At 39.6% G+C, this 12,486-nt stretch overlaps 1 protein-coding gene across 1 annotated transcript in view; it reads left to right on the forward strand.

The window, feature by feature from the left end:
• Nucleotides 1-12,486, forward strand: part of UTP20 (UTP20 small subunit processome component) — a 90,556-nt gene that overhangs the window by 54,755 nt on the left and 23,315 nt on the right. The window contains exons 30-40 of the mRNA XM_084880064.1: nucleotides 2,307-2,524; nucleotides 3,042-3,186; nucleotides 4,571-4,658; nucleotides 5,506-5,649; nucleotides 5,765-5,815; nucleotides 5,926-6,078; nucleotides 8,169-8,324; nucleotides 8,818-8,958; nucleotides 9,390-9,527; nucleotides 11,840-11,979; nucleotides 12,236-12,318. Coding sequence (XP_084736190.1) covers nucleotides 2,307-2,524; nucleotides 3,042-3,186; nucleotides 4,571-4,658; nucleotides 5,506-5,649; nucleotides 5,765-5,815; nucleotides 5,926-6,078; nucleotides 8,169-8,324; nucleotides 8,818-8,958; nucleotides 9,390-9,527; nucleotides 11,840-11,979; nucleotides 12,236-12,318 — 1,457 coding nt within the window. The remainder of the gene's footprint in view (nucleotides 1-2,306; nucleotides 2,525-3,041; nucleotides 3,187-4,570; nucleotides 4,659-5,505; nucleotides 5,650-5,764; nucleotides 5,816-5,925; nucleotides 6,079-8,168; nucleotides 8,325-8,817; nucleotides 8,959-9,389; nucleotides 9,528-11,839; nucleotides 11,980-12,235; nucleotides 12,319-12,486) is intronic.

Here is a 12,486-nt window from a genome sequence, read left to right on the forward strand (position 1 = left end):
TGGATAGAGCTTTGGCCTGCCAACTCAAGGGACCCAGGTTCGATTCCGGTTAAGGGCATGTACCTTGCTTGCGGGCACATACCCAGGAAGGCGTGTGCAGGAGGCAGCTGATTGATGTTTCTCTCTCATCAATGTTTCTAACTCTATCCTTCTCCCTTTCTCTCTGTAAAAAATTAATAATATATATATATTTTTTAAAATAAAAATAAAAAGAGCAGGTAAATTAGCCCAGGGCACTAATATGACTTATGCAGTGAACTATTGTAGGTGCAGTTTAAAAGAATAAGGCAGCTGAATCTTAAAATACATAGTTTAAATAAAACATAGTTTCTGAACAATATTATAGTATAATTCAAGAAAATGCTTATGCATGTATGCAAATAGAAAATGTCTAGAAGGACATATGAGAAGCTGTTAATGTTACTGTAGCATGTGGAGGTTTGGATGGGCTGTTTTTGCATGTATCACTATGTCATGAACATTTCCCCGAGTCATTAAATAGTCTTCAAAAACACACTGAAGAAGACCTTGCCTTGATGTCCTCCTCAGGAAATCCTGTTACACTTTTACCAGTAGGAAGGGCTTGCTTATTTCCCCAATTTGAGGATGTACTTTCATATCTTGTTTTATCACTGGATATATGCAAGCAGCATTCCATAGGCACATTGGAGAAATCTTTTATGTTTGTGTAATTTTTATGCAAAGGAGCCATAAAGGATTTGATGATAGTGACTCAGTTTTATGTTAGTTGAGCCTTCACAAGGTATAGATCTGCATCATTGGATGCCACTCATTGTCTTCAGCATTTTCTCTCACTTTTGTTTGGAGTAAAAATAGAAGCTATATACTTATAGAGGAGGTAAGTGGCAGAATTTTATTTTCTTTTCTATTTAACACTTACCTGGTAGAAATCTTTAGAAGGGTTGAATTCTCTAGAATCCTCCATAGCGATAGATATGCATGTGTAGTTGTGTGTAGAAGAATTAATGAGTGTTTCAGAAACACTTGATGGGAATGTTACTCTTCAATAAATTTTTATTTTGAAATATGGCTCCAATTTGCATAGCATCAATCAGACGTTGCTTACAACTAAGGTTAAATTATCTTAGATATTAGGTGCATTCGGGACAACAAAAACTTGCTTACTAATTAGAGTAATCATAGCCCAGTCTGTATAGCTCAGTGATTGAGCATCAACCTGTGAATCAGGAGATCACGATTTGATTCCCAGTTAGGGAACATGCTCAGGTTGTGGGTTTGGTCCCCAGTGGGGGGTTTGCAGGAGGCAGCTAGTTAATAATTCTCTCATCGATATTTGTCCCTCTTTGAAATCAACTAAAATTTATTTTTTTTAAATAGATCAGCCCTAGTTGGTTTGACTCAGTGGATAGAGCATCAGCCTGTGGACTGAAAGGTCCCTGGTTCAATTCCCAGTCAGGGCATATGCCAGAGACACTGACTGGCATAGCAACCAACCAATCAGAGCCAAATGTGGGTACTGTGAAGAATCAATGGCTAAAGGAGGTGGAGCTTCTGACACTGACTGGCGTAGACACTGACCAATCAGAACCAAATCTGGGTGTTGTGGGGAGCCAGTGGCTGCCTAGCAGGCGGAGCTTTTGATGCTGACTGGCATAGAATAGAAACTGACCAATCAGAACCAAATTGGCCATCAGAGGAGGGAAGTTGGGGGCAAGATCAGGCTTGTAGAGGAGGGTAGTTGGGGGCGACATCAGGCCTCTAGAGGAGGGCAGTAGGGGGCGACATCAGGCGGCAGGGGAGGGCTGTTGGGGGTGAGATCAGGCCAGCAGGAGGGTAGTTGGGGGCAACCAGGCCAGGAGGGGAGGGCAGTTGGGGGCAAGATCAGGCTGGCAGGGGAGAGCAGTTAGGGGCGATCAGGCAGGCAGTGGCAGTTAGGGGCAACCAGGCTGGCAGGGGAGGGCAGTTAGGGGTGGTCAGGTTGGCAGGCAAAAGCAGTTAGGAGTGATCAGGCAGGCAGGTGAACAGTTAGGAGCCAGCTGTCCCAGATTATGAGAGGGATGTCTGACTAATCTGGCAGTCATACATCCCCCAAGGGGTTCCCAGTTGGAGAGGGTGCGGGCTGGGCCTCTAGTGTAATATAATGTCGGTGAAATACCAATTATTATCCATCAAATTTTAGACTTTAATTTCTTTTTTGAGTATCTTATTAAGATTCATATAAACATATTTATTAAACTGACTAAAAATTTATGTAAAAGATGTTTTCACAAATAAGCATTGAGAAATAAGATGACTATTTCAGTATTTTTTTTTTTTTCCTGCAGATACTTCCCTTTTCTGGCTAAACAGAAACCAGGGCACCCAGAATGTGACATCCTGGTCAATGTTTTTGCGATTCTCTCAGCAAAGAATCTCTCTGAAGCCACAGCCAGTATTGTGATGGACATAGTAGATGACCTTCTCACCATTCCTGATTTTGAGCCCACAGAAACAGTCTTAAGCTTGCCTGTGACTGGATGTGTGTACACTGAAAGTGCAGACGGTAAGTGTGCTGCACCAGGCAAATGATCTTAGCCCTTTGAAGTAGCATTCCCTCGGAAAGGTAAAAGTCAGTAGAAGTTGACTTTTCTCTTCTTTAGAAATTAATACCAATTTACATAAACTGAGTTTTCTTTGCAGTGGTAGAAATTCAGGTTACTCATGCTCCAGAAAGTACAACTATCCTCTGGAAAATTATCAAAAATTAAAAAATACAAAATAGTTGTATCAAACAATTCAGAGACAAACTGTCATGTCTCTGAATTGTTCCTACCATGTTGTGCTAACAAGTCTTTTCACCACTAACAAAAAATGGCTTAAGGGTCTCTTGAATAAATTATTCATTCAGCCATATAGCTATTTTGTCTAAGAAGAAAGTTATTTAATTTTTAGGGTTGAAATTTATTAAACTTGTATAGTAATTGAGTGCTTCCCTTGTCTGTCATTATAAAAATACTGTACAGTTATCCTATAAGAGAGTAGTTAATTAAAGTCAAAATACTTGTCGCCATTTATTTCAGAGTCTATCACAATAGGAGGACGATTAATTCTACCTCATGTACCTGCAATTCTCCAGTATCTCAGCAAAACCACAATAAGTACAGAAAAGGTGAAAAAGAAAAAGAACAGGGCACAAGTCAGTAAGGAACTTGGCATTCTTTCCAAGTAAGTGATATATATTCTTAAAAGATAACTTCACTGTCCATGGTCTTAATTTTTTAAAATTATATCTAGTCTTTCAGTTGTTTTAATGTGATAGTAAGCTAAAAAGATTTTCAGTGTTTTTGAAGGCCCTTTATTTTTAAGTTAGAATTCTGTTTTTCTGCTGGAGTATTCATTTTAAACCGTTTATGGCATCTGCCTTCATCCTATCTAATAAAAGAGTGATATGCAAATTGACTGTACCTCTGCTATACCCACAAGCCACACCCACAAGCCAGTCAGGAGTAAATATGCAAATAAACCCAACCAAGATGGCTGCGGCCATGGAGAGCAGGAGGGAGGCTTGGGTTTCCCTGGCGATGGAGGAAGCCAAGCTTTCCACCTGGCCTTGCTGGCATTGGCAGGGGCAGAGCCAGGCAATTGGAACCAGCTGGGGTTCCCCTGTGCAGGGTGTGAGCCTCGGCCGGGAGCGGAGCCAGGCGATCGGAGCCAGCTGGGGACCGTGCCCATGGCCCGAGCCTTGGCCATAGGATTGTGGCCTTGGTTGAGGGCAGAGCTGGGCGATCAGAGCTGCTGGGAGCCCCCTGCCCAGGGCCGGAAGCTTTAGGCCTTGGCAGAGGTGGAGCCGGGGATTGGAGGGAACTGTGGGGGCCCCTGCCCAGAAGCCATCAGTAGGACATCCAATGAGGGTTCCCAGTATGTGAGAGGGGCTAGGCTGGGCTGAGGGGACCCCCTCCAATTCCATGAATTTCGTGCACCAGGTCCCTAGTTTAAACATAAAAGAGAACAGACTTCAAAATTCTAAAGTAGTTTAATAGATTTGCTTGTTTCACCTTTGCATGTTTTATTCAGTTAAAATTTTTAGTAACATGAGATCATATAGTTTTCTTGTTTTTGTTTCTTAAAGTATTTTTAATGATATTTAGAGAGAGAGGAAGAGTGACGTGAGAGCTGCTCCTGTACACTCCCTCCCTGGGATGGAGCAGTAACCCGGGCATGTGCCTTGACTGGGATCAAATTGGCAACCTTAGTCCACGGGACAACGCCCAGCCAACTGAGCCACATGGGCCAGGGCAAAATCATATAGTTTTTATTTTATTTTGTTTTACTTTGATTGATAAAAAGAATTAATTTAAAAGAATTTACTTTAACCCATCTACACAATCAGACGTTACAAAAGAAATAGAATAGTAGCCACGAGCCTGAAGCTGGAGAGAAGTAAGAGTGGGTCCTGCTGAGAACCGAGTTAGACTTTGTATACAGGCACACATACCGAGTCATCTGTGACTTTCGTCACTAATGTTTTTCTACAAAAAATCTTAACTCCTTAGAGAAATACTCTTAACTTGTATGTTTTTCTTACCTACCAGTTCTTTTCCTTCTCTAGAATCAGCAAGTTTATGAAAGACAAAGAACAGAGCTCTCTCCTCATTACGCTCCTGCTTCCCTTCCTCCACCGTGGCAGTATTCCTCAGGTATACACATAGGACGTGACTTTGCCTTTGAAGCGATGCTTGATTAGGGTTATTTGCAAACAGTAACTTCATTGGTTAGATTCTGTGATGTATTTACCTTCATGCATTTGTGAAAAGATTTATACAGAATAATAAAATTGAAAATAGAAAAATTTGGACAGAATTTTGGAAATGGGGACAGGCAAGAATGTGGAGACATCATCTACTACAACAGTAAGAGTGTCAGCCCTTCTTTTCCTTTGTTTAGCTTCTCGTGCATTTCAGGATTTTGTTTTTCCTGACTTTGATCAATTATAAATCTGGAACCCAAGAAGTGCATTGTATAATCTCAAACATATTTTGCCATCGCAGTAGCAAAACTGAAGGAAAAGTCAGACTGTTTTAATATTTAGACAAAGCTAAGAGTTCCTAATATGATTTTCAAACCCCAGTTCAATCTTGATTAAAAGAGTCTAACTGTGGCTCAAACTCATTTGGAAGGCCTTAGTAGTTATACTGAGCATCCATTATGTAGTAATTCTGTTTAAAAGACCATAGATCTGGGAACAACCAGAGGCGTAAATTCTTCTTCACCAAGCTCATTTTTCTTGGTTCTTTTTGATTTGATAATAGAAGATAGTTTGTTTAAAGACCATGCATATTTTCTATTAGAATTAAAGGAAGAAATTGTTAATGGACATTACTATGGGTTTTATGTTAAAATACTAGGAACTTTTAAAAGACTATGAAACAAGTTTTCCAATGAGTTTTACTCATTATTCATAGTTATTTGTTTTATGTATTAAAGCCAAGTTGATCAGTTTTATAAAGCATTTAAATATAATTTCTCTTCCTATTTCTTCCTAAGGATACAGAGATCGATATTCTGGTGACAGTGCAGAACCTGTTAAAACACTGTCTGGAGCCCACAAGCTTCCTCAAGCCTCTCGCAAAACTCTTCTCGGTGATTAAGAATAAGCAGTCAAGACAGTTGCTTTGTACAATTTTCCAGGTGTGTGGTATCCCTTTCCACCCGAATCTCCTTTGTGAGTGAGAGCAGGGAACATGGGTGGTGGGCAGAAAAGTTAAAGTTTTATTCACTAATGTACTGTTTTCATTCCTTTTAGACTCTTTCTGATTTTGAGAGCGGGTTAAAATATATTACTGATGTTGTCAAGGTAAGCAAGAAAAACCTTATTTCTCTTTTGCTTCAAAAGTGCTATATCATTTTTGTTTACTTAAGATTTATGTATCTTCACTTACATGGTTCCAATGGCATTTCTCACAGCTTAACGCCTTTGATCAAAGACATCTTGATGATATCAACTTTGATGCTCGCTTCTCAGCATTCCAGACCATCACCTCTCATATTAAAGAGATGCAAACTGTGGACATCAACTACCTAATTCCAGTTATGCATAATTGCTTCTATAATCTGGAGGTAGGTTTTATAGCAAAACTTTGTCGATTATTTTCTAGTGTTTTAATAATAAAACTACGTAACTTAATTTCTTAATTTGTGTTTTGAGGAGGACAGGGTGTTTTTTTTTTTATTTTTTAAATATATATTTTATCGATTTTTTTTACAGAGGAAGGGAAAAGGATAGAGAGTTAGAAATATCGATCAGTTATCTTTTGCACACCCCCCGTACTGGGGATGTGGCCGCAACCAAGGTACATGACCTTGACCGGAATCAAACCTGTGACCTTACAGTCTGCAGGCCGACACTCTGAGCCAAACCGGTTAGGGGTAGAGAAGGGTTTTTTAGTATAAAATTCTTTAAGTTTTGGAATTTTTTGTTTGGCAAAGACCATATTGTTATTTTTAGGATTTGAAGGACTAAGATTGTGAATAAAATAATATATGTGGAAGTCAAAAACCAGTATATTAGAATAGAGAAATTCATAGGGACAGTAAATTAGGGATTATCAAGCACACGGGGAGGGAAGAATGGGGAGTGACTTCTTAAAAGTACAGGTTTTCCTTTGGGGGTGATTAAAATGTTCTGAAGTTAGATAATAATGATGGTTGCACGACTGTGTGAATATATAAGAACCACTGAATTGTACACTTTTTTAAAAGGGCAAATTTATGGTATGTCAATTATATCTCAACTAGAGGCCCAGTGCATGAATTTTGTGCAGTGGAGGGTTGTCCCTCAGCCCAGCCTGCACCCTCTCCAATCTGGGACTCCTTGGGGGATGTCCGACTGCCAGTTTAGGACTACCAGCAGTCTGACATCCCTCTCACAATCTGGGACTGCTGGCTCCTAACTTCTTGCCTGCTTGCCTGTCTGATTGCCCCTAACCGCTTCTGCCTGCCAGCCTGAACACCCCATAACTGTTCCTCTGCTGGACTGATTGATGCCTAACTGCTCCACTACTGGCCTGATCACCCCCATCTGTCCTCCCCTGCCAGCCCAATCGCCCCCAACTGCCCTCCACTGCCAACCTGGTCCCCTCCAACTGCCCTCCCCTGCTGGCCTGATTGCCCCTAACTGCCCTCCACTGCTGACCTGGTCCCCTCCAACTGCCCTCCCCTGCTGGCCTGCCCCTTCTCCCCCCAACCACTCTCCCCTGCCAGCCAGATCGCCCACAACTGCCCTCTCCTGCCAGGCCATCTTGTGGCAGCCATCGTGTGATGATGTGGGGCGGCCATCTTCTGATGACATAAGGGCGTCACCACCTAGGCTTTTATTAGTATAGATTTTTCAAAATTATGTAACTGTATAATTGACAGTTTGCCCTCTTATATTGATATATGTTAGAAAGGAAAGGAGTGTGGGCTATATTAAGTACCATATTGCTGAACTAAATTTAGACCCTAAAATGAGGAAAATGAAGCCCTTAATTAATAGTTAATCATGTAATGGGATCAGTAATCTGTGGCATTTTATAATTATTCATCTGATATTAAGGATTATGTAATATATAAAAAAGTGATTACTTTTGGGGTTCATTCTATATATTTCATGTCAAACTTCAACATAAGAAATTCTGTGTGTGTGTGTGTTTCTTTTCCTTCTCTTTTTTTGGGGGGTGGGAAGGGGTGAGGTGGGGTTCTTTTTTTGTTTATTCATTGCAAGGAATTCTAAATTACTGCCTGGTTGGCTGAGTTGGAAATACTTTCTCTGTACTCACTACCTATCTTGTCAAACCATAAACTCTATTGCAACTAACCAGAATTATAACCAGCCAACTCTGTCCTTTTCAGTGGTCACCTCCTACTAAATATTAAGAACTGAATCTTTTATTCTGTTTGCTTTGAGAATAAAACTAATTCAAAAGTTTATCATAGTATTTCCTGAAATTGAGTGACACTTCTCAGTGAGCATGATATTTCAAAGTTATTTACTATATTCCTCACACCCTCCGTTTGGTTCTTCCTTGGGTATGACGTACTTGTGGGGCATTTCTCAGTAGGGATTTTTACACAGAGCAGTGGAAATATTTTGTAAACCTTTTCATTAAGAAATAACATTCCATATTATATTATTGCATAGAATTACTTGGGTGTTTTCATGTTTCCAGTTAGGAGACATGTCTTTAAGTGATAATGCCAGCATGTGCTTGATGAGCATCATCAAAAAGCTAGCTGCTTTGAATGCCACGGAGAAGGAATATAGAGAAATCATTCATCGTGCACTCCTGGAGAAACTGAGGAAAGGATTGAGGAGCCAGACAGAGGTATTGGGGTTTGCAGTTGTTACTTTTTTCTCTTAAGTTTGTTATGTTTCTGTCTTTCCCTACTTCTCTACTTAGAAAAGCAGTCAAGCTGTACATGCATATAAGTACAACCAATGGACACAAAACTCTGGGGAAGGTGGGTATGTATGGGAGGGGGGGCAATGTTAAAATATGTACACAGATAATAATTTAATAAAAAAATATTTAGGAAAAAAAAAAGAAAAGCAGTCAAGCTTTGTACATTTAATTAAAATACTTGATTATGGAAATACTTACCAAACATTTATGAGGGGGAATGGAACAGAGCGATCCCTTTTGATGTAGTTTGTTTTTATAGTGGGAATGTTTTACTTTTTTAAAAAAAAAAAAATGTTTGTGTGGGTTTTTGTGGGGTTTTTTGTTTGTTTTATTTTTGGGGGTTTTTTGGTATTTTTGTATTAATAGGGAGCAAATTCTAATAAAAAAAAATTTTTTCTCCACTGGGTATTTGCAGAGTGTTCAACAGGATTATACCACACTGCTTTCCTGTTTAATTCAAACCTTTCCCCATCAACCAGAATTTAAAGACTTGGTACAGCTTACTGATTGCCATGACCCGGAAATGGACTTCTTTGAAAATATGAAGCACATTCAGGTAGAAGACATTTCTGTATTTTTCCCCTGCCTATAAAATATGCAGTTCACAGGTCTGTCTCTTTAAGATAGATTTTAATTTTCAAAAAAGTTGTGAATGTCTCATTCTTGGTCTTCACAATATCAATCAAATTTGTGTACTAGATGATCATTTCCTGGAGTCTGACTTCCTTGGTGGTATCACAAACCTCACTAACAGTGTTACCTTTCTCTGCCATTTTTAAAGAAGCTTACATGCCTTTGGATTCATGGTTAAACAAGTCCTGTGGATTATGTCTCTGGAAGCAAGTCAAGGCACAGGTGTTTGCTCATGTGACAAGGACTGTATTGTACTCCTTAATCTTTCCGTGGAACAGGGCCATGATACTGAAATGGAGTTGGCTGTAGGTGAGATTATTCAGTAACTAATTCATATTTTATCTTAACTCATAGATACATAGAAGAGCAAGAGCCTTGAAGAAACTGGCAAAACAACTAACGGAAGGCAAGATTGTGCTGTCTTCTAAATCTCTTCAAAATTACATCATGCCTTATGCCATGAGTCCAATTTTTGATGAGAAAATGCTCAAGGTAGGGCATTAGATCTCGAAGCTGGTAAATCTCTACCATGACACACTTTCCAAAATGTAGATGGGGGAATGGCATCTAAATTTCGTGGTATCCATATTGATGATGTCATCATCACTAGAAGCTTAGAATAGTTGTAAAGCCTTAGAATTGTGCATGGCACATAGTAAATGCTCTATAAATGGTGACTATAGTTTTATTTTTGCTATCATTAGCTCACAAAAGGCCAAACATAGGTTATTTCTCCTGTTAGCCATGATCACATTACTAAGATCAGCTGAGTAGTTGTCTTCCCAAGTGGCTCATAAGAAACGAAATAAAATAAATACCTTTTCTTTAGCATAACACCAGATACAGGCATTGTTATAAGTACTCAAATACGTACTATTACTTCTTCCTCACCACAACTCATCTCTGTGGTACACATTGCTACCAATATTTTACAGGACAGTAAACTGAGAATAAATGAGGTGAGGTGACTTTCTCAATGACAGTTTCAGAACCAGTATTTGAACTTAGGACTTTCTTCATTATGCTCATAGTGCCTAGAACAGCAGCTGGCACGTGGTAAGGACTTGATAAATATTTACTGATTAAATAAATTAATGAAAGACAGTTCCAAGAAATTCAAGTCTAATCTCAGTAATATAAGGATTTGTGACTTGAGTTTATACTGGATTGATTAATTGTCTTATAAAAGGACAGATTTGCTCTGTTGTTTCAGGATATTAAAATGTTTTTTTAAAGAATTGCCTAAGTAGCTCTGCTTGGTTTGGCTCAATGGATAGAGCGTCAGCCTGTGGACTGAAGGATCCCAGGTTCAATTCCAGCCAGGGGCACATGCCTGGGTTGTAGGCTCAGTCCCCAGTGGGGGGCGTGCAGGAGGCAGCCAATCAATGATTCTCATCATTGATGTTTCTCTCTCTCTCTCTCTCTCTCTCTCCCTCTCTCTTCCTCTCTAAAAACAATAAAATATATTTTTTTAAAAATTGAGTAAGTAAATAAAAGAACACTTTTTAAAATTCCAGTTTAAAGAGCCAGTAAATATAATCAACTTGGAGTTAGTTAGCAATAAAATTAGAAAGAGATATAGATGGGAAAAATAAATTATATTTAGTTGATTTAGTCGGCATTAACATGATATCTCTTTTTATAGTCTTACTAGAGGCTCTGTGCACGAAATTTGTCAATGGGGGTTGGGAGGGTCCATCCCCTCAGCCCAGTCTGCACCTTCTCCAATCCAGGACCCCTCAGAAAATGTCCAACTGCCAGTTTAGGCCTGATCCCAGGAAATCGGGCCTAACTGGCAGTTGGACATCCCTCTCACAATCCAGGATCACTGGCTCCTAACTGCTCACCTGCCTGATCGCCCCTAACTGCCCCCTCATGCCAGCCTGGTTGCCCCCAACTGCCCCTCTCTGCTGGTCTGGTCTTCCCCACCTGCTCCCCCCACCCCCCCCCGGCCTGGTCACTCCAACTGCCCCCCACGCACACACTGGCCTGTTCACCCCCAACCGCCTTCCTATTGACCTGGTCACCCCCAACTGCCATCCCCACCTGCCTGGTTGCCCCCAACTGCCCCCTTGTTGGCCTGTTTGCCCCATGCAGCCTGCTGTACAATTGTTTGGTCATCCCTCACTAACCACCCTGCCGGCCTGGTCACTCCACGCAGCCTGCTGTTTTGTTTGATCATTACTGTTTCTGTGATGGCATCCCAGACAATTTGCATATACCTCCATTATTAGTATGGATTTTTAACCTGTGACTTTACACTTAAAGGCAGTATACTTTAAAAAAAAAAAAATTATTGATTTCAGAGAGGAAGCAAGTGGGAGAGAGATACAGAAACGTCAAAGATGAGAGAGAGAATCATTGATTGGCTGCCTCTTGCATGGCCCTGCCTTCGGATCGAGTCTGCAACCCTGGCATGTGCCCTCAGAATTGAACCATGACCCCCTGGTTTATATGTTGACACTCAACCACTGAGCAACACCAGCCAGAGTACTTTTGAATGTTAAGCAGTCAATATATAATTAACTTTGTCAAGTTTTATACATTCACATAGGGTTGAACCTATCAGGGAGGTCTGAATGGAAAGAGACTAAAATGTATTAATGTCTTTCAATTAAAGGAAGGTGTCATTCTTTAATTGACACCATCTTTTCTTAGGGGTTGGGAATGGAGTGTAGTTGGAGCATTCTTTCTTTTCTATAACTTAATCACCTATTGTCTAAGCTTTTTATGTACCACATTAACTCTGTGTTTTTTATTTGCAAATGCTTGTTTTATGTTGATTCTCTCTACTTGTTTTACAGCATGAAAATATAACCATTGCTGCCACAGAGATTATTGGAGCTATTTGCAGACATCTGTGTTGGTCAGCATATTTATATTACTTGAAACATTTCATTCATGTCTTACAGACAGGACAGATCAATCAAAAATTGGGTGTCAGGTACAGTCACACTTCTTATTTTTGTTTTATTTTTTTAAATGTAAACTTTGGATTATTTACTGAAATCATTTTTGTAATCTAATTTTACTTTTATATTGTATTAGTGAGATTATGCTAATGTTGGTTAAAGTCAAAAATACTTAAAATTGGTAAAAGTAATTTTAATGTTTATACTATGTTTAAATTGCCTCTCCCTTTTAATCATCAAATGATATTATTAAGCAAATAAATATTTCTGTCTACCTTTTTTTAACAGCTTGCTAGTAATAGTTTTAGAAGCATTTCACTTTGACCATAAAACTCTTGAAGAACAAATGAGAAAAATTCAGAATGAAGAAAGTAAGTTTTTAAAACTTTTTAAAAAATAAATCTTTATTGTTCAGATTATTATAGATATTCCTCTTTTTTTCCCCCCCATAGCTCCCCTCCACCTGATTCCCCACCCCACCCCATGCCCTTAACCCCTTGCCACTATCTTCATCCATCGGTGTAAGATTTTTATCCATA

This window comes from Pipistrellus hanaki, assembly GCF_964339955.1.
Source record: "Pipistrellus hanaki genome assembly, chromosome: 3".
Lineage (NCBI taxonomy): Eukaryota > Metazoa > Chordata > Mammalia > Chiroptera > Vespertilionidae > Pipistrellus > Pipistrellus hanaki.